The following is a 26,457-nucleotide window of genomic DNA, read 5'->3' as shown; positions in this document are numbered from 1 at the left end:
TCCTCTCTCTACAGATTGTCTCTTAGAATTTAACATTAATAGAAGATTTTCAACCTTATGCATTACCATTTAAGCAGGAAAAGAAGACTACAAGACTACAAAAGTTATCAAAATCCCCTTTAAATTGATGTACTTTAAAACCCCCCAAAACAACCACGAAACATTATATATTTAGCTTTCATAGCAGCTTCTATTCCACGTTTCAGTCTTATAAACAGCTAAACAGTTTAATCACTGTACATGTGAACTGGAACTTAGATGCCCTCCAGGCAAGTAAGAAGTTGTAGCCCAAGGTTAATAAGACACAGGAGCAGAAAGGGAAATGAAACTCCAAATTCTCATATCGCACAATTCAAGTTTATTCCATTCATTCTTGCAACACAAACTTAAAAATACAGTATCATTTAGCATTCTGGTGTCTATGAACCATGATAACGATGAACCTAACTGTGTCAAAACAGTTACCAATGGTGAAAAGAGAAAGTCAAATATCAAAATGCACAGAGCACTAATTTTATTTCTGTCACTGCGTAGAAAGATGATTGTTTATCCATTTACAAAATATAATTAAGACAAGTTCATTTTGAAATTTTGCATGCAACACTGCAATTGCTTGACCTAGGACTCTCTATTCTTACCAGCCTCTTCTGCAAATGTTATGTTCAGTTCCATTTAACTATTGTACTCCTTTTCTTATTTGCTCCCTGTAAGAAAAACGGAGCAGAGGGCACAAAATCCAAAATATACTTAACTTACTCAGCACAAAATTCAAATGAAAAGGTTTAAGAACATAGTGGATTTCCAAGTATATGCAATTCCAGTCTGACAAAGTATTTAAATTCTGTTTATAGAATGAAAAATAATTTACAGTTTGGTATTTTTATCTAGTTAGGACCTACTCAAAGATAGAGGAAGCCATCCATTACTTTTACCACAAAATAGCTAACAAGAAAGAAACAAATGAACAAGCCCAGTCTCTAGACAATTATAAATGCATAAGCTTTTATTTTTACTTTTTTCTTTTTCTTTTAAATCCTGGGCAAAATGATTAAACACCTGTTATGTAGTGCAAAAAGCAGAGAAGTATTTCTTCTTTATAAGCCAAAACATTAAATTCCATCTTTTAAACTATCTCAAAAGGCAGCTTGGGTATATATTACAGCCAAATTAACACTTGACTCACTGAAGTCTGTTTGCTTCTTTCCTCCCCGCCACCCCCAGGATGAAATAAGAAAAAGTAACATGTCCCCATAATTGTAGAAAAAGGGAGGCAAAATTGCCTCAGTGAATCTCCAGAAGGGTTAGTAAAAAGATGATTTTTCTTTGCTCACTTAAAGGGAAGGGCAGGAAGGAAGAATGCAGAAGAAAAAAGAATAAAATAAAAACAACCAACAAAAATACAAAACCACTATGGCCAGACAACTTGACACTAATCAACACAAAAAACTTGAATAATCAAGTTATCCACATAAAAACAGATTGCAGCTTTCTAGACTAGTATTTGAATAGCTAAGTATTTAATAGCATAATATGGAGACAAATTGATGCCAAAGATGGCTACTTTCATAGCTGAATAAAGAGTTAAACCTGCAGTCTGTGTTCACTCTGTTACAATGACATGACAATCCAGCACTGACCAGAATAAGATTCAAGAGCTCTATTATAAATAGTTATTAACAGCACTGTTCACCAAATGTTCTTGTTCTTTTATCAGCAGTTCACCAATTGATTTATCACCAATTTCCAGCCCTTCCTTGCCACCCATCTCCAAGAAATAGAGTAACTGCACCATAGTTTGTGGCCAGAGTTGATTGTTTTCGCCATTGCTTTTCTCATAGTATGTGTAGATGTAAATCAGTTCCTGCTCTTGTTTTACAGTCTGAGACATTCAATCCTAATATGCAACATTATTCCAGTAAAACTAAGTCTCCATTAAATACAAGTGGTAGTCACCAGTCTACTTCTATATATCCTTTCAATTTCAACAGTGATCTCAAAATAGTATCAGCTACTTTCGTTTAAGAATTCAGCATGAGACATTTTATACATCTCTTTTTCTGTACTGTGTTTGTTACCAGGAAGTTTGATATCTGTATTCCAAAAGACAGGAAGATGTAAAGTTTGTGGTATAGAACTTGTTACTCAGTTCTAGGTGAAGCAGGAGTCTAATGAAAATGTTCAGGACGAAAGCAAGAAGCTCACGCATTCCTGAGGACCATAAGATGTGACAGGAGTGCCTACAACATCATTAAATACCTTCCCATGAATGATCCAAGACTGTCATACTTACTGGTACAGTAAATCTGACCTAAAAGTCCATGGTTAATGGGGTATGGTCACACTGGGAACTTCCAGAGCAAGCCTCATGCCTTAATGGAATTTAAGAGGTTCATCCATTTGACAGTGAAACACCGATTTGAAGATACACACAATTTACAAAATTCTGCAGTAGTTAGAGCAAGTTAAGACTTCTGCTTGCACATCTTCCTGCTTTTACATCTGAATTTAGAAAGGTTCCATGTTTACCCGAAAAGTTTAGCAACAATATTCACCTGGCATGAATGTCTAAATAACTACTGTCTGTTTTCCACATTTGCCTTGATTATTCTCATGTATCAAACAGCCTGGAGCTTTCACACGTGTTTAGGAATTTTATGCTGATGTGGTGAGTAAAGAAATTTCACCTTACATGCCTTTTGGAAAAAAAACTACAGTGAAATTCTGATCTCTCTCTCAAAAGCAGTTACGTAAAATGTCTGTCCTGGACTAGAACAAACATGGGATAGAAAGACTTCAAATTCAAGCATCCAAAAGTACCTTGGCAGATATTATGGAGTGTAACACCACCATGCCTCAACCAGTCTTTCTTGGTTTGCTCAACAGCCAGAAAACATTAGTGTGACATCCAATTAATCAATATAAAGAACAGATCCAATAACTAGTATCAAAAGTCCTCAAAATTGCAACAGAAGCTTTAGGCAGAAGAAGAATTTAAGCTACCCACTGAGAGAGAAGAGAGAAGAGCAACCCAGCCACTTACATTACTACACTTCAGATTACAGCAGACACTAAGAGCATGGGACTATTGTCTCCTTCACAATTAGTTTCAAGTACATAGCACAGTACTTCCATCTAAAGGAAGTACTTCCATCCAACTAAAAAAATCTTAGTACTAATCTAGGAGGCTTACATGCCAAAAATTCAGCACGGTCTGTCTTCCTTCTTCCACTTTCACTAGAAATGGGAAGAGATTGTGCACTGGAAAGAAGTCCTAAAGGGACACTGTTCATAATCGTTTTCAACCCTCTCCAACCAGATTATCTTTGATACAAGCCCCTAACTACTCTGACTCATAAAGAATTTCCCTCCCCCCAAAGTATTTAGCTGAAGAAGCTGGAAGATGCAAAGAGTGACAGACAGGCAGCAGTGTGAGGCCACAGGAGAGACATTTAAGATATCAGTCCATCTGTCTGTCACTGAAGAAGAGTCTTGATTGCCTGGTTGTCAGTGGCTTCAAAGGCAGTTAGTCCATCTGGGCCTTTCACAGTCTTATCAGCACCCTGGAAAGACAATGAGAAGGACTGTCAGTTCATACAGCTTGCTGCATCAGTACAAAGTGTCAGAAGTTACATACCTTGCATAATTATATTGATTACATACAGCTTTTTACTGCAGTGCCCTGTTTTCCTTCAGAAACCAACCAGACAAGATTTATGTACAGAACTTTCTAGCATGCAGCTAATCAGAGCTTCCAACTTTGTCATTTAAAGAAAAAACCTACATAATTTTTGTTACACAGCAAGTTGCAAGTCCAACAAATTATCAGTTATTAACAAATTATTAATCCTAGAAACAGATGGATTTTTTGTTTCCAGCAAATAATACTCTTACAAAGGCAAAAATTCAGTGTTACACAGTTCTATAAAATCTATGGTGCAAGAAGCTCTCGTGTGCTAAATTAAACAGATAATACCTGGAAGGGCTGATTTACTAACAGATCATACTATATTCATTCTACATCATAAAACAGCCACACTCATCAAGGACTGTGCTCCTTTTCCAATTCTGAAAAAAAGTCCCTATTGATAAATCAGAAAAACAACCCCACAAAATCATTCCAAGTCCAAAACTGCTCGGGTTTGTTCTGAAAGAGTTATGTGTACACCTAAAAGGCAACAAAACAGAACAGTGAGGCACCTGGATAAATTGGAGGATAATGCACCAACTGGATAAACTGAAGGATAACACACCAATTGGATAAATCAAAGAACTAGAATCAACTGCTGCAAATAAGCACAAGCACAGTGCCAGATTTATGAGAGCAGAATAAAAAGAAGGGAAACAGAGTGATTAACTAGTCATGTTTGCTTTGAGCACTGCGTAATCACATTCATGAAGGGGAAAACAGATTAAACTGTAAACAGGGTAGCTAAATAAGGGGGCAAAAGTTATTAGAGATCACTGGACTGATTTCAGAACAACTCTGCAAGACTATATGCAACTGTCTCTTGAAAATATGTGTATTTGCTCTATCAAATGACAGGAAAAAACACTTTGGGTATAAGCACATTTTGTCAAAACTGTACAGCAGAGGGTTGTCTTCAGTTTTTGCATAAGCTCTCCACAGAATAAGTACAAATCCCTTCTCAATTACAAGGAAGACTGTTAGTTACTATTAAGGACACTGAATAGTTTAAGAACATAATGGAACTAGAATTGCCACAGCCTCTTTACTGATTAAACACACAAAGCCCCACTGAACTTCCAAGTGAGACAACTCTCACTTCCCTAAACATTTCTAACAGTCTAATAAACTGGATCTGATACCACTGTGGTGTGCTACCAATAGTACTTTTCACAATGTAGGATATTTCCCTCTCTGAGTCTTGTACACTTTTTACTTGCATGTACTCAACCTGTCATTTGAAAAAGATGGTTTTGCAGTGGTTTTTAAGGCAGCACAGCCAGTCCTGCGGCCCACTGGCCAAACTGATCCTCTCGGAGCTGTTCATCTTCTCTGTGGTCCCTAGAGAATCCTAGTGCAAGAGATACACTGAGTTTACTCCAGTGACAGGAGCAATTGGAGAATTTCCTCTCTCCAACCACTGTGCAACATCCTTGGCCTAAATGGTACAAGGATGTTGCAGTTCTTTGGGATATGAATATGAGCTGAATTAGCCTGCTCCCATCAAGTGACAATATGGTTACTGCAAACATACACTTGGGTTGAAACCATGGGAACACTACTTGCAAAACATTTATTTTTCCCCTAAAAACCCCCAAGAGATTTAGCAGGTATTCAACACTTACAATCCTAGTTGTCCAGGGAAAAGAAAAGAAAAGCAACTAAGAGTACAAACAGCTTCTTTTGCAGGAGTTAATTATTTCTACCTGCTTAGATATCACTCAGATTAGAATCTATGTGGAAATCAAGAAGGTTTCACAGCTGTTCCTTGATGTTAAGATCAGAAAATCTTGCTTTGAAGAAAAATGGAACTGTGGTGTAACTGACCTGACAGAATTTAAAGAACTTTAATTCATAAAACTCCCCTCCTATGTACCAGCATTTAGGGCACCAAAGATAACAGTTAACTGAGGCAACTTCGAAGTATAAAGAGAGGTTTTAATTTTATCAGTGGACTGCTCTCCCCCCTCAGAAAAATACTTCAGAAAAGTTACTGGTGTGTCAGACCTGGGTTTCTAAAAGAGCTTTACTGAATGAAGGATAAGAGGGTCATGACTACCTAAGGAGGACACAGTCTGTTAAACTCAGTACTAATAAATTTAGAAAATGGCCCATTAGCTAGACAGAAAGAGCCTGCCTACATTCAGTAAAAAGAGAAGGAAACAATAAAGGTCAGGTCAATAGGACTTTCATTTGCAGAAGTGCAACACTGCCTGGAAGCAACTTTAATAAAAGAATCATGAAAGTACAATGATTCCATAGTATTCTCTACTTCCCCAAAGTAAAAAGTTACTAATATTTGTCTTATGTTTAACTCTAAAAATACACACACACAAACAAATACAACCCCTCTCTCCTTGGTAGGGTAGTAACAAACAAGAATGCCTGCCCAGGTAAGCCACCAGACAAAGCACAAAAAAGCTCCGAGATCCACGCAGGAGCTACTTGGCTCCAGCTGCAGTTCTGGAAAAAAACCCAAAGCAACAAACACAGAACCCATGATGGGAGCTGAGCTCCCACCAAACTGTGAAACCAGAACTCGGGGCACTTAAAGTCGGGAGAAGACTGATTTACACAGCAAGCAGCAAACTGCTAAAAAGAGCTGCCAGATGACACAACAGAGGCAGATGTCTTCTTGTTCAAAAAGTACATGGATGAATTCATGGACAACAGATTTGCCAACACTTCTGAACAGGGGACAGGTATGTGCTCCTCTGAAATCCCCAGTACAGAAACCATGAATGAGGGCAATGAGTGAGCAGATGTGGTCACACTCACAAAACTTCCTTTTGCCACCGTTAGAGAAGAAAAAAGGTGCTAAGCTGCCCAAGCTAACAGGATATTTCTTGCAACACAAAAGCAGAACTATTTTGAAAGTTGAACAAATGGAAGAAGCTTGTTGCATCCTATGCAACAACCCTCACTCTCCACTTGAACTTTCAAACTATTACTTGTCTGTTTTAACATACTGGTTTCTCTGACACTAAAAACCCACAACTTTTTACATTACATATCAAACACCAGATTATTAAAGAAAAACACGGATCAGTGTTTGAAATATTTCTTAAAATAATCTTCCTTCTCCTCCCTCTCAATAGTTCAAGAGTCTCACATAAAAGCTTTACAAACATCCCCACAGTACATCCACCACAGAAAGCAATGGAGAATGTTGGCTTCGTAACCAGGTAGAACATTAAACAGTCAGGAATTTTTCAGTAAGGGTTGAATCCTGATTCCCAGATATCTGCTACCAAAGAACATGTGACTGTGGTACAAACAAGGCATGGTATGTTTAAACTAATATTTTAACAAGGGTCATAAAAGTACTGTGTTAAGAGACACAACAACCTCTTCATATAAGCCCTGCTTCAAACAGCCAGAGCTGATAAGCCAACTTTCAGTTTACAAATATTTAATCAGATAGCCCATGTAAATGGAAGCAATCAACATTTAACTCTGCATGAAGAAATCTGAAAGTAATTTATTATTTGAGCACCTTATCTAGGATGCAAAACCCTCCAAACCAGAAATAGAAATAAATCAACATGAGATAAAGGGTACCTTATTTTTGGATGATCCTAAATGAAGGATCAACCCTCACAATAAATTTAAGCAAGTTGGATATACCATTTGAATCCCAAATAAACAGTCACTGCATTTGTTTACAAAAAAAGCATAAGTAATATCAGACAAGAGCAAAGAAGTTAAGTGAAATTCATGCTGCATTAAGGCAGTTCAGGAAAACTTTACCCTGGAAGTGGCATATGAAAGTATTACATAGCAAGAAATCCTTTGGCCAAATGATGTAAGTGTAATCAAGGAGTGCATATGAATGGAGACAAAAGACTGTGTGAATTAACTACTGGCTCTGTAAAATTGATCACCTCTGGAATATAAACCAAAGTGCAAACAGAGACAGATTAAGCTTACTCTCCCCAGGACAAAATTTACAAGCTGTAGGACAGAGAAAGCTTGGCTTCCTACTTTTGTTTCCCCTCCTTCTGCCAACCCAGATGGGTTCTCAGTCATCTGGCAAAAGCTGAGGGAAACAACACCTCCGAGCAACTTCACAGCAGAGATTCTATCACATGAAATACTTAAACAGTTGCCAAAGCCAAATCCACTGAGGGAATGCCTTCCTCCCCTCCCGTTACTGACCTGCTCTCTAGTTGGAGCCCACAATACTCTTATGGTCACTGTTACACCACAGAAGTCCTGCAATTTTGTCCTTCAGCTATCTTTCACCATGATCAGAGTAGCCTCTCTTTTAGCAACACAAATGGCATTTCTTTCATGTTCTGAACATATCATCTGGAGCATCATAATCTCATTGAAAAAAAATAATCACAGTAATATGCTTTGCTAATGGGCAACTTGCTTGAAACATTTGTAGCTCACCTTTGACAGAAGCAATTTCACACAGGAAACGTGGCCCTCATAAACTGCTGATAGGAGTGGTGTGATATTGTGTTTGTCTGGAGCCTGTAAATTGAGATACAATTATCTGAAGGACAATTTCACACAGCATTGTTAGGTATCACAGAACTTTTTAATTTTCTATAACCAATGGTAGAAGAAGTGGAAATTTAAGAATATCAGCCAGAAATGCATTCTACTGGATTTTTTAATCTCTCTTTTTAGAACAGTCACCATTTTAAAAAGAGGTAATAGCAAGACATTTCTTCCACAAGACTTCTAGGTATCCCAAAGCTTGTCCATAATTTTAGGCAAATGATGGAAATCATGCCATTTCAGCTGACAAATTTTGCCCAATTTAAATCTCCTAATTTTCCCATTTCACAGCCAACACTGCTTTGGAAAACCGTTTTGGCTGAAACATTGTTTTGTCAGTCTCCTCTCTAAACTACAGTCCTGGAAAGAGTAAGAAATGGAGCACCTGAAATACTATGTTTAACTCTTCCCCAGCTAGAAAAATTCCCAAGGAAGAGATAATCTTTCCAGACACCCAGGAGAAAAATCCAAGCATTTCTGTTACAAACTAAAGCTAAGATGTTAACTTTTGGGCAAACATTCCAAGGCACAACATTTGGGGTGTATGGTTAAAGTATTTAGGAACTTAAATTCCAGAGCTGATACAGCTTAGTTAAGTCTTTTCAAAACAAGAAGCCATGCGTGTCAAGCTACAGCAAAATGTCTTAAACAAGAAAGAATGTCTCCAAAGAATAAAAAAAGCACACTAATTTAAACAGCTGATCCTGCCCTGGCTAAGGACATCTTCTGAAAGCCCTTCCAACAAATGCAAATATGCACTGCAAACCTTATTCTAATGTGATTACTGGGATCATTTTTCTAACTGCGGTAATATTGAAATTTAATTTTTTATAGCTACAAGGAACTTTTTGCAGTGTGTCCAAAGAGACACTTAAAACATTTAATAAACGTAACTGTAAGCTTCTAACATCTAGATTCCCACCTCTCAAATATTTTAAATGCATTGAATCGTTAGATTAATTTAATAAATCGTTTGATTTATGTCTTTCAGCGACCCTTTAGGCATTTACACCAATCCCTTCAGTGCATGTGGGAAGACTTTAAGACGTGTTTGCATATACATTTATACATACATTAATGTCAGCTCCTTTCAAGAGCAGGAATTCCAGAATCTCAAGCTGTCCACAGTCTGCTGCATAGTGAAGAGGTTTCCTTCCACCTTCAAGTGTCCGGTTGACATCTTCACCCTTCAATATGAACATAATCCAATCAGCAAAATTTTAGAACTAACACACAAGGAAGAGCTTGAAAGAAATCCAACACCTTCAAACATGCTGAAGAATGTTCCACCCATATATTTCAGTCACTGCCCAAGAAAAATGAAAATTAAGTCACTCAGTTTCTATTCCCTCACATCTGCATTTACGACTGTAAGACAACCTTGATCCCTTGTTCTGTACTGCACCTCACGTGTAATAAGTACCCTGAGGTAATAAGGTAAGTCACGATTTAAAAAACACCCAATCAAACAAACAAAAAGAAATCATTAGAGTTTGTACAAAATGCTCCCCTTGGCTCATTTTGCTTCTCTTTCCCCACACCTGGGATCCCAGTTATCTGGCTAAGTTCCTTTAACTGCTTCCAAGAACACTGAAGTTTTACATAATGACAAACCAGCTGCATACAAGTAAGTCAGCGTCACAACCACCAGCAAGGAGTCCAGGCCATCTGTAATTTACAGCCCAATTATGAAACTGTCCACCCTGTTTTATAAAATAGCACTTGCCAATTCTACATGATATAAACAAATCTGAAGAGTGAACCAAATCAGGGCACAAGAGGTTGTACTCTAATGCCTCTCGTATGAGTGGATTCAGACACCTCTTAAGGTGTAAACAAAATTTAATTTACTGAGTACCTAATCAGCTTTGTTTCCTCACCTTAGGTTGTGCAACTAAGGATAACCTGATTTACTGCCCTTCATTAGTGACAAGAAGTTATTGGAAACCAACTAGAGACAAGCTGTGTGGTAAGTGGCTTCTTGTTCCTATGTGCAAGGAATCTTAGTATTTTAGGAAGTGGCTAAATTTGGCATCATACCTCAAGCCCTGTATCTCCACAGAAAAACAAGTAAAATAATTTCAGCTGCAGCACCAATTCATACTTCCATATAGAGCCCCTGCAGTTCCTTCACTCCTGTGTCCCCAAGTTCTAGAAATTGCACAGAATAGAGGGATTGACACATATCTTCCAGACATTACTTCCCTTCTAAGAATGGAAGAGAAGACTGCCAGACAGAAATCTTATTCTGCTTTTGATGTTCTATATAATCAGAGTTTTACGCTACTAGTCAAGTAACAAGATGACCTTGTTATTCTCGTCTCTTCTCAATAGGATATTCAATTATTCATCATATACCCTTGTAGCAGATAGTATTGTGATTTAGCTTCTCATTTGCTGAATTTCACTGACAATTAAGATCCAATTATAAAAAAAAAAAAAAAACACCCATATTAAAGTATGCTAATAGCACATAAATAGTCCTGGAGAGCATGTAAAGAAGCAGCATATACTTATGTCGAACATTAAACTCTACCCATACATTTATTTGCATACACTTGCCAAAAACCAACTTTTTAAAACAACTGGCAATTCCATAACCCATCATGTTTCCTGACACATCAGAGATTGCTTACACAAGTTTGAGAAGCAAACCACATGAAAGCCACCTAATAACCAACACAAAAGAGTCTCCAAACTCTGACACGTGCCAAGACACCTTAAGTAAAGGAGCACAGGAGAAGGGCAGGCAAGCTAAGTCCTGGGACAGCACACAGTCAAGCCACAAAGTGCACAGCCAAAGGAATGTTAGAGCCATCACTTCTCTAGATTAGGACAGTCCAAAAAAGCTCTCACTTCCTTAACATTATAAATATTATTTGGCTCACTGGCTTATACAAGAGTTATTTTCCTTTGTTTTTAAAATAAAAAAACAAAGGTCCTCTGTTCTCTCCTATGCTGGCTGTGGAATAAATTCCTGGTGGACGATGAACTTTCAGAAGGAAAAAAAAAAAAACCCACCCAAACTCCTAGTTTTTTAAGGTTCCCATAAAGATGATGAAAACTTATTTACAGGAGAGTACCTGGGAAAAGGTCTGCAAATAAACCTGTCCCAAACACATTGTATGGTATTGAATACTGGTAATGAGAACACATTGACATTTAAATCTAATCATGAGAACATTTTAGTCTGAATTAATAGAACAAAGACATCAAGTAAGTTACAAAAATTAAAAAAAAAAACAAAACAAGTTCTCCTATATTCTTCAATAAACCAAGTCAAATATGCAGTTGCTTCATACGTATGAGAAGCCACTGTAAAACAGACCACTGAATGTTGTAAAGTTTTACCTGGCCTTTCTTACTGCCAGTCCAAGAAATACACAAGTAGGAAGGAAAGATAAACTGGGATAAAACTCTGCCAGAACCACTTGCTTCAAATGCAGTCACTAACACATATACATTAAAAAACTTGCAGAACTTTTCACAGATAATTTCTCTCTGAGCTTTAGATCTTCTATTTTTACTGCCTAAGGCACCTCTCTGTAGGAGAAGCAGTGGTTTCCAAAGCGAGGTGTGAAAACCCAGAGAGGCGTCCAAGACAAGCCACTGGGGTGTGAGAAGAAAATACATATCACACTATTAATAAAATGGAAAAATAGCATTTATTGCATCTTTAGTTCATCTTTAATTTCCATTTTTGGGGTATATTTTATAACGTGCACGTTACACAGTACAGGAGTACTTACTGAAGTTGCCTTAAACATCAAGTTCCAACCTCCCTGCCCAGGGCCAGGCTGGATGGGGTTTTGAGCAACCTGGTCTAGTGGAAGGTACCCCAGTCCATGCAGTGGGGTTGGAAATAAATCTTTTAAGATAAAGACTTGAGCCCCTGTCTCACAAATGGGACAGCACTGGTGAAGGTGTGGCTAATTATGCCAACACAATGAGACAACGTGGTCTCTCGAGCCCTGTCACAGGTTGGTAGAGGAAATAGCACATAAGTAAAGATTCGAAGAAAAATGTTACCTCTGCATAAAGTTTTCCAAATTTACTGTGGCTTTACGCAATACTGGCCAAACATGCCATAATGAATGTTATGAATTTAGGTATCGGCAATCTTATGAGGTGATGATTCTCCATACAGAACTCTGAGACAGCAAATTAACCAATATATTGGTGGGCTGAAACTAAGCTGCTGAAGGTTTACATGAAAAATCACCATCCTCTGCAGAAGCACATGGTCAGAAGCCACGAACTGACAAAGTGGAGCACAGTTCTTCCTTTACACTCACAGGAGCAAAATCTGTGCATTAGACCAATATTGACAGCACAGTTCTTCAAGAAGTTTTATGGGACTTCTGTCATCTTCTAGAGTCTAATAGAGCAGCAAGGATGTCAGCTTGTGTATTTGGAAGAGACACAATTAAGCCAGGATCAAGGAATAGTATCACCCTCAAAATAAAACAAAGCTTCAGTCATAGGTCATGCTTCTCCTGAAAGATTATTTATTTTCACTTTCTAGACTAGACCCACAAATCCACTAACAATGGCTCAAAATACATGTGCACAGCTTTAAAAATTTAATTTGCCCATGCAAAAGAAAAGACATGATCACCTCTTTAATGACCTTCCAGAATACACTGAGTTTACTCAGTCAGCCATTTAAGGCTAAATCGGGCATAAACCACATTAGTAACATTTTTCTTTTCAGAACAAAGACCCAGGGCACCAGGTATGCAGTAGCATTAAAAACTTGCTCAACTCATGAAACATCAGAAACAGCAGTTCCCAAGTAACTGCTTTAATCCTCTATTAAAATCTGATTATAGGTAAAGAAAAGCCTCTGTGACTCTCCAATTACTAAACAAGGTGACGTAAAGGAAGACTTTTATGACCTATTTCAAAAAGTCACGTAAAATGGCTAACAGAAGAACATTCAATTAGGTCATGAAGCATCAATGTCAGCTGAAACGTGGCTATCAACTTTTTCCTGAAGGACAGGAAAAAAAAAACTGGAAACTCACTTCCAAATACTTTTAAGAACTTTGCTTTTTACGTAACTAAGAGTAGGATTCATTATAGCGTCCTATGAATGTAACTATCACCCACTTTCTGTAATGGAGCAATTTAATGCATAAAAATATCTGTTCTAACTAATTTCTTAAGTGAATACTATCAAAAGTAGCTACTCTTAAACTTAATTCTTTCATTACCATCTCTCACACATTTTCCTTGCTTTACCTTCGCTTGCTAATATACCTACAAAAAATCCCTCATTTTATCTCATGTCCTTTTCCAGTTTAGCTCTATTCAGGGCTTTGGCTTTTTTATGTCCATCCCTGCACATGCTGGGAAAGTGCCCATATTCTTCTTGGGTATCCATCCCCAATTCCTATTTTTATGCTCCCCCTCTTTCTTCCTGAGCTTAGAGAGGAGACCCTGACAGCCAAGCCCACCTCTACACCTGGATGGATGTCCCAGAGTAATCTGGAAGGATCTGCACCTTAACAGCTACCCTGAATAAGCTGTGCCAAATTTAATTCCTTTTTCTTTTGCAGCCCTTATTAAAAGAATGAACCAGAGTTTGCCGACTTTGTCCCTAATGCATGTCATGACATCAGTTCCATGAAAATGTTGGATGAACAAGTTTAGTCATAAAGTACAAGTTCTAAAGCTCATTATTATAATATCTTCCAGGGAGATTATTTAACCACACCAAACTGACTCCATCCTTCAACAGCCCATGCCTTTCTATAGCCTTTGTTACACAAGGATGTATTCCACACCTGCCTTGGTCTCCCTTTATCCTAACTCCCTCTTTTCCCAGCTCCTGCCAGTTACAGAAGCATCAACACTTAAAGCCAAACGAGCTAAACTCAAATTTAACGTCACCTAGCACCATTCTAGCACCCCTACAGCACGCTCCAGGTGCTTCAAGCACAGGCTTATTTTGCAGTGGCACAGGAACTGAAACCAAACCTGAGCCAGGTGTTCACGTGAGCACTGTGGTTTGTCACAAGTGTTGTTCTAGAACATTACTGCCAGGCTACAAAGTCCACAGCTCACCCTTCACTTGAACACCAACTTTTCTCCTGTGTGGCAGGAACAGCTTTGCAACTTCTAGCAAAGTTTGACCCTTCCCACCCCTGCACCAGAATTAGTGGCTGAATGATGAATCCAATGAAGGAACTAATCAGTGTGAGAATTTATTTGATCATTCCTTTAATCTGTTCCATGACTTGGCACCTGAACACAGCAGCAATTAGTAGCTGGGATTTACACTGCAGTTCTACCACAGGAATAGAAACTAACTATTGTGGCCTCATTAAATCCTATTGCATAGGTTAACTGTATTAGTAGAGCAGTGCCTCTAATTCTAGTGGCATTAAAATGCTCTTTCAGATTTAGAAGCCACTCCATATCCCCATCTGTACTTGTGCTGTCATGCAAAATAACTGCATCTCCCCTTTTCATGTATTGCATGCAGCCAGGTGTCCTTAGAGTGCAGGGAAGCAATCTTGCAGGAGCTCCTGTGCAATTCCTGTCTTCATTATTCTAGGAAAGACAATAACTCACTGCACTGTCTGTTGCATTACTTCCATCTCTTTGCATATAAGGGATGACCACCCTTACAGTGCATTAGATAACTCTGACATTTTACATACCACAACAACTTGATCATTGCTGTCTCAGTGGGAAAGAGAAAGACTAAAAAATCCTCTTTCTATAAAGAAAAGTTTAAATCCCATGGATGTGCTATTTTCACTAGTTTGCTGCACACTAAAAATACAACTTCCAAAAAACTTCATATTTACTATTTTCCCCACAGGCTTTGTTTATGCTGGCTGTAATATCTGCTTTTAAAAATTCAAAAATATTATCAAAACATGTTTTGCCATAACAGAAATTATATTGGTATCCACTGAATGATCCTCCTTCCTGCCAATGTAACTAAGTTTTAGTTTTTAAATCAAACAAAATGCCTGAAATATTAAGTTCTATGTTTTGAAGTGGAACATATATAAACTGAGACCACTTAAGAATAATATATTCCTTAGTCTTCTGAAGGAAGAGCAAGCTTGGATCAGTCACACCTGTAGAAAAAAAATTATTAGCCATATACTCAAACAGCTTAAAAAACAATCTTGCACTTCCACAGCAGGTATGTGGGGGACATGGATGAACTGATTCTGTCCTCATCTTCCCTAAACACCCTGTTTCATTTTCTCAGAGTTTGAGTCTGCTCACACCCTTTCTTTCAATCCTTCTCCACTATAACTCTCTCCAGCTTCAGTCATCACTGGAAAGACTTTAAAAAACACAAAACACGAGCCCACTCCCCCACGCCTCAAAAATCAACAAACACCAGGTTAGTACTCTGAAGATGAAAATACATTAGTTATTTTTGCCATTCTACTTAAATTCTCAAAATGGTTGTATTTTAAGTACCTAGGCCAAAATACTTTACTGCTTAGCCTGTGTTTGTTTCAGTTCTATGTTCATAGAGTTTTCAAGTGTTTCTTGCTGTCACATGTCAGCCCTGGGGCTCATCTAACCAAAAGTTACCTCTCCAGCACTGAAGATGTAAACACCTTGACTGAGAATCTCTAAAAACAATACAGCAGAAACAACTGAAAAAACCCACCCATTTTCTACACACAAGGTAAATCATTCTACAATTTCTAAAAACTGTGAGCTTAAAAATATTGTAAGCCAAGCACAAACTTCAGTTCTTACTCAAACAGTAAAAACAAGCTGGTGTTTTTTTATATAGCTAATCCATGGGTCATAAACACTGGTGGCAATAAGGGAAAACTCAAATACCATACTTCCTGAAATCTGACTAATAATCTAAAAATATAAGGAGAGTTTAATTCTACAAGCTTGTCAGTCTAGTGACTCATGCCATTACAGACTATTTAAGGCTGAAAGGGAACTCTGGAGGTTATGCAGTCTAACATTTGCTCAAATTAGGTCCAATCAGATCAGGCTGCTCAGCTGAGTTCCACAGACCTCCAAGGACCGAGGATTACAAAAGTTCTCCAGGCATAAGCCCTTCCCAGGATTTGATCATCCTCACAGGGAAGTATTTTTTTCTCTTACACCTAATCAGAATTTCTTGCATTTCAACTGGAACTGTTGTCTCTTTCACTGTGCATAATTAAGCAAACTCCTCTATATCCTGCCCTTTGTACAGAAAGATAATTATAAAATATTTCCTTTATCTTCCTAAAGGGGAAAAAAAAAAATCAAAAACCCAAACAAAACCCCAAAAACAAGCTACCACAATTCTAACAGCATCAACTCGAATACATCCTTCACCTACCAATAAAAATAGAGGTAAAAAAGCTTTTGTAATTTTTTCAATAGGTCCTTTGCTCCATAAAGCAGTTGGTACAAATCTTCCTATACCTTCCAGATTCCTAACTACAACTGATCTTCAGCTGTCATAGCTCCTCCATCTCTGCATATTTGTACAACATTTCTAGATTCCTTCCAGTGGACCATTTTGCTTTCCCCTTCTCAGTAACTCTGAATATTATAGATTCCTCAAAATATGTGACCAGGGATACGAGCTGAAGCACTGAAAAAACACTCAGCATTTCTCCTGCTCTCATGTAACAGAGTTCCAGGTTCTAAAGAAAGGCCCCTGAAGGATCTTGAGCTTCTTTCACTTCAGAGAGGCTGCAGTAACATCTTACTTGTATTCAAACAGCATGAGTACAGCTGAGCACAGGTACAGTCTAGGCAGAGAATGGATTGAGAGCTGCCCTGGGGAGAAGGACTTGGGGGTGTGGGTGGATGAGAAGCTCTGATATGCCTCAGCAAAGGGTGCTTGCAGCCCAGAGAGCCAAAAGAACCACGGACTGGACCTAAAGCCATGGGGTCAGCAAGTCAATCCTACCCCTCTTCACTCATCTGGAGCACTGTGTTCAGTCCTGGGAAACATTTAGATGAAGTATTAGGAAGAAATTCTTTACTGAGAGGGTGGTGAGGCATTGGAATGGGCTGCCCAGAGAGGCTGTGGGTGCCCCATCTCTGTAAGTTTTCAGGGCCAGGAAGGATGGAGCTCTGAGCAACCTGGAACAGTGGAAGGTGTCTGCATCCACAGCAGGGAGGTTGGAACTAAATGATGTTTTAAGTTCTTTCCGACCCAAACCATTATATGATTCTATGAAATAGCACAAAAACAAGGGCAATCTCATCTTTCATCATAGAAACAGAACTTAATTATACAGCTTTCCTCCTCTGAATTCTTCTACAAATCAGTTGTTTGAGCACACAACTGGAACCTCAAATTCTCTGTGTTTCAATTAACTTTGAAGACTTGAGAAGAACTAAAATTGAATATCATGAGTTCAAACTCATAATATCCAAAGCCAACACAGAAGGCTGAGTTTTACTAATAAAAACTCAACTACCCCAGTTTTCTTACTATTAGAATTGTATCACTATTGAAACAATCCTTGGGCTTATGTGCAGAAGTACTAGATTTCCTATATGATCTGAACAAGAGTGCTTTCCTACTCCTCAGTCTGCCTCTGGAGTGCTTCTGTAAGGATTCCATTCTGTAAACCTTGCTCTCACCTAAAGCACTGATTCACACACTGCCATCCTTAATTGCAAACTGGAATGAAACATACCTACAAACCCAAGAGATGCATTTTTATAAAATATGTTGATGATATCTGACAGCATTGTAGAACACCAGGTCTTAACAACTCAGCTTGCTACACAAGAATAGTCACCCAGACTGCCCTTTAGGCCTTGACATCAGTGATCCCATAATACTTCACCTGGTCTTTTGAGTGGTGCTGCAGTTCAACTTTTGCCCCCACCCCACAGAAGAGTCTCAGAGCCTAAAAAGCATCACTGCTTTTAAGACAAATTGATTTAGCCAACCAAAATCCATGCTAGCATTTTCACAGGTCCCTGGAGATTACCAATAGGAAAAGACGTGAGGCATGAATTACCAAATCCATTTCACGGTGTTTCTAAAAAATTATTTATTGTTTTCAAGTGTAAAATTAACATTACTCTGAAAACCTTTGACTAACAGAGATAATAAATTCATTTCTTCTTCCAAGCTGGTTATAAAATTTCCTTTAAATGCTTTGTTATGGTAACTGAAATGCTGAAGCAGTTTTTGCTGGGTAGAGAGGTTAAATATTTGTGTCTATGGCAGGAACTGACACAGCTTTACACTGATACAGCAGACAGACCCTCACATCATCTGCCTTAATACAAACCACCAGTCCAGTATTTTAGCCAAGGAAATAATTTATGTAAGCTTTTGTGTATTTCATCATAACACCAGTCCAATGTGCTGTTTTCACATTACCATCTGTTTTAAATAAGAGCAAGAACAATTCGAATGACCAGCTCAAAACAAGTCAGTGCAAAGTATCATTTAAACTTCCGCACATTTTTTTTCCCTATAAATGGAAAAAAACTGTTGACATATGATACCTCAGGGACTGCAGACCTAAGAATGGGGCAGAGCAGATAGAAAAGGTAAATTTCACATTTCCACTCAACCTGTTTTACTGAAAAACTACTGAAACAATGCAGGCGGCCTAAGAAGCAGCACCAGTATTTTATCATTTCTGCTCAGCAAGTTTATTGAGTCTCAAGTTTTCTTGTCCCTATCTTCTGATTCACAAGAAAAATGACCATGTTTCACTAATAATCACTAATATTCAAACCAAGAGAAAGAGTGGAACCTGGTGAAATTATAGTATCTCAAAGTCTGGGTTAAACTCAAAGAGCAGAAAGGGAAGTAAAAAGATTAATGTTGCAAACTGTGAATTTTTTTATCATTTTGATGCAAATTTCTTTAGTTAAAAACTTCAGTAAGATCCTGCCAGAGCCAAGGAAATCAACTCTTGGTAACTGCAAGTAGGCAGTTTCCAACAACAACTGCAAAAGTTTTGTGCCAGACCCAAAGTTTCACGTGAATCACCTGCATTTTCAAAAATTACTTTCAGTCCACCCAAAAAAATTAGTGTAATCCAGCCTCATTCAGCCTGCACAGAGACAACTGCTACTGCTGCTCAGTGGTTCAGAATATTCTGACCATTCTAGGGGTTTTCCAACTGCAGCCTGAGAGGACTACAGCTGTCTGCAGACAACTGAACTGAAGCAAATGACCTTCCTTTATTATGTAGGATAACCACTTTTCACTAGGAGAACTTCAGAATAGCTAGAAATGTGGGGTTTTTTTGTGTAACAGCTAGGAGTGACTGCATTAGCTAAGCCTTCCTACCAATTATTCTTTGTTTATCCACACAGGTATTTAATAACATCTTTTCAACTCTTCTGGGTGTTTTATTCCCTGTCCTCTAAATTTGATAACTTGACGCAAAAAGGAATTTTCTCCCACATGTCTTCTTTCCACCCTGTATACTTTGGGAAATATATGGGACGAGCTGATTTTACACCTCCCCCTTATCACATCTTACTGAAACAAACAGAAATGGCAAAAACAACCACAGTAAATCCCTGTAGAGATAGCGATCAAAAACCAAATCCAAATTAACAGATGTTGACAAGGGAAACTGAACACAGAAAGTTAAATCCCTGTGGAAGAGGCTGCAGACAGTATCAAATTTTCATTATTCACTTCTAGTATTTGCTATTAGTTTAACCTGCAACATCCAACTGAGCTTCCACTTTTAAAAATATGAAAAAAAAAAGGCTACTCAAAGAATTTCAGCACAGCATTCCCCCTAAAAGACCCTCACCATTTTATCAAACAGGGGTTTCTGTTCTGAGGATAGCCTGTGTCCCTCCAGCTGGCATTTTGCAGCAAGTTCTACAACCAGAGCAGATAGATGTAGATATCCACGTAAAAAAATGACAATCTACTTCGCAATTCTCTACTTCAGGAGAAGCCTTAACTGCTAACAATAACACCAATACTTGGTCTGTAAAATTTAAGAAAATTAATTATGAACCTGATGATGAATTTTGCCTGTCTTGATATGGTATCTAAAGTACTTTGCAAAGCTTTTAAAGCACTGCTACACTTCTGGCTTAAGCCAACAAAGACATGCTTAACAAGCATAGTTTTCAGGTTTTGTTGGTGTAAACAAGTATCTAGCTTATCCACCATAATCAAATGCAATCTGAAGTCCTTTGCCTCAGTCAAACAAATACAATTCCAGAAACAACTGCTAAATAAACTGAACTACTAAGCCACCTGTGCTTCAGTTGTATCAGCGTTTTGTGAGACAAATAAACCTGATACACGAGTTGTTCTGCAGAACAGTAATGAACCTACTGTTCCCTAGCTACAGCTTCTAGAAGCTCGTGCTACAATCCCAGTTTCAAGGATGTGCCAAACACATGTGCTATTGTGAACAGTTCTTCTCCACTCCCCAGAATCCTTAATCTGTGCAAGACTTGAGTGAGAAATAATGTAACCCACTCACAACTTGCACTACGAAGGGATGAAACAGGAATGAAGGGCCCAGCCGTGCCGCTTCTCTTAGCTCCTATGAATTTCTGTTTAAAAGTTTGGTCCAAAATTTCCATTTATAAGTTTGTTTCTTAGTTTGGCAACAGCTCAGAGTAATGGCATCAACTAGTTCTGACAGAATAAGATGTTGCAGACAAAGGTGTCATTACTCTCTGTTCAGATTACCTCTTTAACTGATGAATGTTAGTGCATGAAATATTCTGGATCACAAACTGAAACAGCCAATGATCAGACACTTTCCAAACTGTCTCTGCTTAGAAAGATTGTTAGAATTTGGAAATGCTTTAGCTGTAGCATCAGGACTCACCTGTCAGCCCTGATATGGGGTGCACAAACATCAATAAAAGCCTTTAACCACTAATTCTAAAGAACTGCAGACCAATGTAATGACTTTATACCTTAAGTTGACATAAACTAATGTTCACTCTAAAAAGATGTGTTAAGCACTGCATCTACTGAACACAGTGCAGTGCCCATTCTCACAGGCAACCCTGAGCTGGCCTGAAAGGGTTGATTTGATATTCCAGAAGTGACTGGCCAGATTCCGTGTTTTCCCACTGCATTTTGGACTGTGTGATTTGGAAGATGCCTACTTTAAGGGTACATTAAGCACAAGATATTCCAGCTCACATGGGTGCCAGATAATTATCAAACAGGAGCCATCAACCATACATAAACCAGGAATCAGAGCAGTAATTCCACCTCAATAGTTCAGTACCAGACCTGAGCAAACTGACAACAGATGACACAAGGAAAACAAAGATCTACAAAACAACGCCTGTTCCTGCAAGAAAACTTTTTTCTCAAGCTTAACAGGTCAGAAATTGCTCCAAAGAAGCTGAGCAAAGGATCCCAGCCATTACCACACATTCTGCACTGAGTTATTAAATCCCAATTAAAACACTTTCAGTTTCTGGAAGAAGCCCACATCAAGTTCTGTATCAAACTGCTCAGCACATGTTTGTCCAAAGAATGAACAGGAAGTGGATGTTTTCCTCTGAGGCAAACACACGGTGCCAGCTACTGGGTTTCAGTTTCAATAGATGCCAGCTTGGTATTTTGAATTCTTTGCATAGTATTGTTATAAATGAGAAAAAGTCTTGATATTCAGCAAAATGTAGATTGCTTTACCTGATCTAGATGGAGCAAGCAGCTCTGGGGAACGTGAGGGGTCACTGCCCACTCCAAGCTCCATCCAACCTGGGTTTGCAGCCTCTTCTTACAGTATGGGCTCTTGTTGTAATCAATAATTTTGGGGGTATTTTTGCTGTCATAACTTCACCAGGTAAGCAGTGGTGGTCAAATAAACACCCACAAAGTCTCTGGGTGATAGTCAGTCTCAGAGATAACCATCTGGTCTTGGCAGATAAAAACCAGCAAAAGTCAGGAAGTCTGGCCTTTGTAGATAGGCAGCATTGATCAAACAAAGGCAGGAAATCTGATTTTGCAAAATCTATTGGAAATTCTGATTTTGCAAACTGGTATTAGATACAACTTATTTAGAAAACATAATATTCATGACAGGGGGATTTAAAGCAGAATGATTTAATCATGTATTTTCCTCTATCTAGTGTTCATGCATCACTTCAGACCTTGTTATTCTGGTTTATACAAACCCCAATACTTCTGTGGTTAACACGAATCTTGTATCAATTATTGCACTCTAAAGACACGATAAGTAAAAAAAAACCCACAATAATAATAAATGTGAATTCTCAAAGCTCACGTTGTACTGTATCAGGAAGGTATGAGAGAATAAACAGGAAGATGAGTGAGTGCATCTCCCAAAGATTATTACTATGGTTAAGAAACCCCTGAATTTAAGTGCTTTAATTGGGGCTTAATAAGGACCCTAAGCAGAAATTACTTCTCCAGAATTTGAACAAAAGATCTGTCCAAGGCAAAACCAAATGTTCTACCAAAACCAAAGCATGGAAGCTTAGCTTCTAAACAGGTTTTCCTATAGTATTAACAGCAATTATTTTCCAGTGCACACCGAATTTACAACATCTTCATTCAGCAATACATAAAAAGATATGACAGGCCAAAAGCAGTATTAATGAGTTCTAGAAGTTTTTGCACCTTAACACAGAGTTTTGTTGACATGATGAAGCACTTGGTGATTGGAATTATGCAAAAAACAAAACACAGAAGCAAAAAAACTCAATCAGAAAAGCTTATTTTTACATTCTCAAAATAAACACTGCTTTCTAAGCAGTATACACTTGAAAACATATGCATTAACAAGTACAGAATGTCTCCCTATACACACTTGGAATATTCAGCTTCACTGTAATACTTTAATTAAAACTTATAAATATTGATATTGTACATTTAAGTTTGAACTAACCCACCTACAAAAGTTAAGCTATTTTCTCCAGATTTCCAGGAATTACTGTTGAAATGCTTTAGTAAATACAGTCTACTGAACTGTCACAGAAATGGAACTAAAGACTGTATTTCATGTTATACTCTAATTAGAGGACCCTATTTTGAAAGCAATTATATACTACTGTCATTATGCCCAAGACAAATTTAAATAACACTTAGTGTTTTTATCACAAGCCAAGTTCAAGTTTTTTAAACCATACTAAATATCCACGACTTTAGCCAAGAAACAGTTAACAGCATTACTGAAGTTATTGAAAAGTCAGCAATACAAGAAATAAAGATTCTTACAAATGCCTCACTTGAGCACAAAGGATTCTGTTAAGGTTTTTTGTTGGTCTGTTTGTTTTTTCTTAATACAGGGCATATACAGAAACACAGACCTCACCTCACAGGAACTCTCCTGACCTCCTCCTTATTTGACTTGAAATCTTCTACTTTCAGTTGCATTACCTGAATCAAGCACTGGAAGTATTTTTTGAACAAACAGAAAAATACTTTTTAAACATTTATTGCCTACGGTATTTGCTTTCATAGTGTCATTAACAAATCAGTTTGAATGAGAGATGCTGATGGTAACTCTTCTATGGACAGCTCTCTATCTATTGTCTCAAATGGCCCAAGAGCTCATGTTTCCTGCTTGAAGCTAATCACTAATTTATAGGTCACAAGTGTGTTAAAAAGCAAGTTCATAAATGACCTCCAAATGGAGTTTGGGAAACGAAAGTATCAGTGATTCAACAGTAATTATCAAGACTTGATAATTATTAGCCCATCAGAAACTTTGAGCATGTAATGTTGTATGAACTGACTCTGAACATTCTCTGAACTTTGGCTGAAAGAGTGACAGGGGAGTCTCCAGAACCCCTATCTAGTGATGTTTTGGTCTGCTCAGCTTATTAGTCACAGCCTGCAATTGTTCTCTTTGATTTGCTTAGCTGAAGGCTAAGTAAAAGGATTTCACCATTTCCCTTCTGGCCTGTAACCACTGAGGAAGGCAGCAATGTCTGTAAGCAAAGACAAAACTGCAGACCATAGTTGGATTTTTGGTCCATCAAGAGGCACAAAAAAATTCTTTCTTTGAAGAAACCAATGCCCTTGGCAGATAATGTATCTGAACTGAGCTACAGAATTACACTGTGTAAGAAATAGTAGTAAAGACTTAAAAATGGGCAGAAGTGCTAAAACTACCAAATCCCTAATCTCCCAAACAACTTCAAAGCCATATTCATGTGCATTATGACTTTTCAAGATCATATCGTTCTCTCTTCCTACTTGCTCTCATCAGGTTTTCAGTTGCTTTTGGGAAAACAAATTATTTGCTACCCTAGTATTTATTAAAAAGAGGAAAAAAAAAACTGACCAAAAAAAAAAAAAAAAAAAAACACAACAAAAAACCCCACACAAAACATACACAAGTACATTCAAATCAAACAGAGAATTAAGACAAGAAGAAGCAGCTTGTTCAATACAACTTATTAGTACTGATTGTATTCCAAGTCAAAATAGCAACCCTACAGATAGCAGTTCCTTCACCATTTCAACAAATGTATTGTATCCCTCCCTATCTGTGGCCCATAATTGTAGAATTTGCCATCACTGGTCACAATCAAACACAGGCTTTAACACCAGTATATTATACAAAGAAGTTGATCTCATATCCATCATCCAATACAAGTTTTAGACTCATTGTAATATGAGCAGTGCTGATTTATACCTATCCCTCCTCATAATGAGCTAAGGCAGAAAAACATCTAATTGTTCAAAACTGCTGAAACTGCAACTTGTAAGAAAAACAACTGTTGTATAACCAACTGGTCGGTTATTGGCACTTACTAATTCCAGCTCATGCTTTTGTCCTAGCAATAGATCTATCTATGGAAATGACAACTGCTTCTTCCCACAGAATTGTACTGGGAAATTCAACATTCATTTTGCTACGGAGGGGAAGAAAAATGAGCAATAATTTAACATAAACCCTCAACTTGAGAAATGGGCAAATTAGGTAGACAGAAGTAACTGCTCACACTTTTGTGTGGACACATATTCAGAAGTTCAAACAAGCATAAACATAAAGCCATAAAAAAGATGCTAAACTCAACTGATGGCTCACATAAAACTGTATCCCCATGACTTCAGCAATACAGTCATATACAGCCCCTGATTCTCTGCATCTTTCCTAAATTTTCTCTTCTGACCTTTGATCAGACATAAAAATTCTTGGAAATGAGAACCCTGAGTTCACAATGTTCTCCTTGAACTCAAGTAGAATATTTGACCTTCAAGTCCAGATATCTTGCCAGCTAAGCCTAGGGTCCTTCAGAAAAGGCACATGGAAGTTGTTTGGTCTGTTGAGAACTACTCAGAGGAATCCTTATTTATGCATTTTGACACTACTGCAAGGTTCACTCATTCAGTATTTTTTACTTATGTGGCCTGCATGAGTCACCAATGCCATGGTACCCAAGTCAACATCCACTGCACGATCTTCACATCTAACACAACTTTTAACATATTATTCCAAATGGATACAGATCCATATCACTGCAAAAATGTTCTCTTGGAGTTTTAGAAAGCTTAGCTCATCTCCTGTAAGCCCTCTTGTTGAAGTTCAAGTTAACTAACTGAGCTAGGCTTGAAAAACAGGGATTTATTAAAGATAAAACTGATTGATACAAGAGGGAAAACTGTGGTTAGAATAAGGGTGGGCAAAGAAAGAAGAGCAGTAGTAGAAGTAAATATTTTCCTCAAATCACTGTATTCTCTGCTTGTTATTCAGAACATATTCCCACCTTTGACTGTCATACTTAGAAATGCATATGCTGTACACCACAAACTTGGACAAAACAGGATATATTTCAGAGATAAAATTTGCTTTCAATTTAGGAAATGGAATACATTAGCACATCAGCCCAAAAAAAATTAAATCCAATGTTTGATTACAATCTGATCTTAACAACTCTCTCTCCTTTCTATAGCAAACACACATTAGACACAGGACAAGTCAGCATGGTAAGAACAGCCCAGACAGAATCAAGTAAGGAAGGAACTGACTTGGGATTTTAGGCATAGAAAGGTCCATTACGAATCACTTAGACAATATGTTAAAGCTACCAAGATTTTCAGAGCACAGAAGCAAACTCGATGAACAAAATCACCATAGCCTGACATCAACATCTCAAAGAAAATGTTACATTTAGCAGTTCCAGATTCATGATCATTCAAAGGATCGCAGCTGGAATGAGCTCTATTTACATTTCAAATTGAAATGGCTGAAAAATCAGTTCTATCTGTACCTTCACAGGAAAAAAAAAAATAGAGACCTGAGAATCCTGGAATATTCATTCAATCACTAAGTCACATATTCCACTGCAATGCCAGGTTTGTA

General features: G+C 37.9%; 1 protein-coding gene across 1 annotated transcript in view; it reads right to left on the bottom strand.

Annotated features, from left to right (window-relative positions):
• Positions 1–343: 343 nt before the first annotated feature.
• Positions 344–26,457, bottom strand: part of MTPN (myotrophin) — a 31,507-nt gene continuing 5,393 nt past the window's right edge. The window contains exons 2-4 of the mRNA XM_062491512.1: positions 9,271–9,384; positions 8,084–8,167; positions 344–3,560 (exon numbers count right to left, since the gene is read on the bottom strand). Of these exons, the coding sequence (XP_062347496.1) occupies positions 3,474–3,560; positions 8,084–8,167; positions 9,271–9,384 (285 nt within the window). The 3' untranslated portion in view covers positions 344–3,473. The remainder of the gene's footprint in view (positions 3,561–8,083; positions 8,168–9,270; positions 9,385–26,457) is intronic.

The sequence above is a fragment of the Cinclus cinclus genome, chromosome 4, assembly GCF_963662255.1.
Source record: "Cinclus cinclus chromosome 4, bCinCin1.1, whole genome shotgun sequence".
In the NCBI taxonomy this organism is placed as follows: Eukaryota; Metazoa; Chordata; class Aves; order Passeriformes; family Cinclidae; genus Cinclus; species Cinclus cinclus.
The sequence above is the reverse complement of the archived record's forward strand: the minus strand, read 5'-3'. Positions and strand labels throughout refer to the sequence as shown.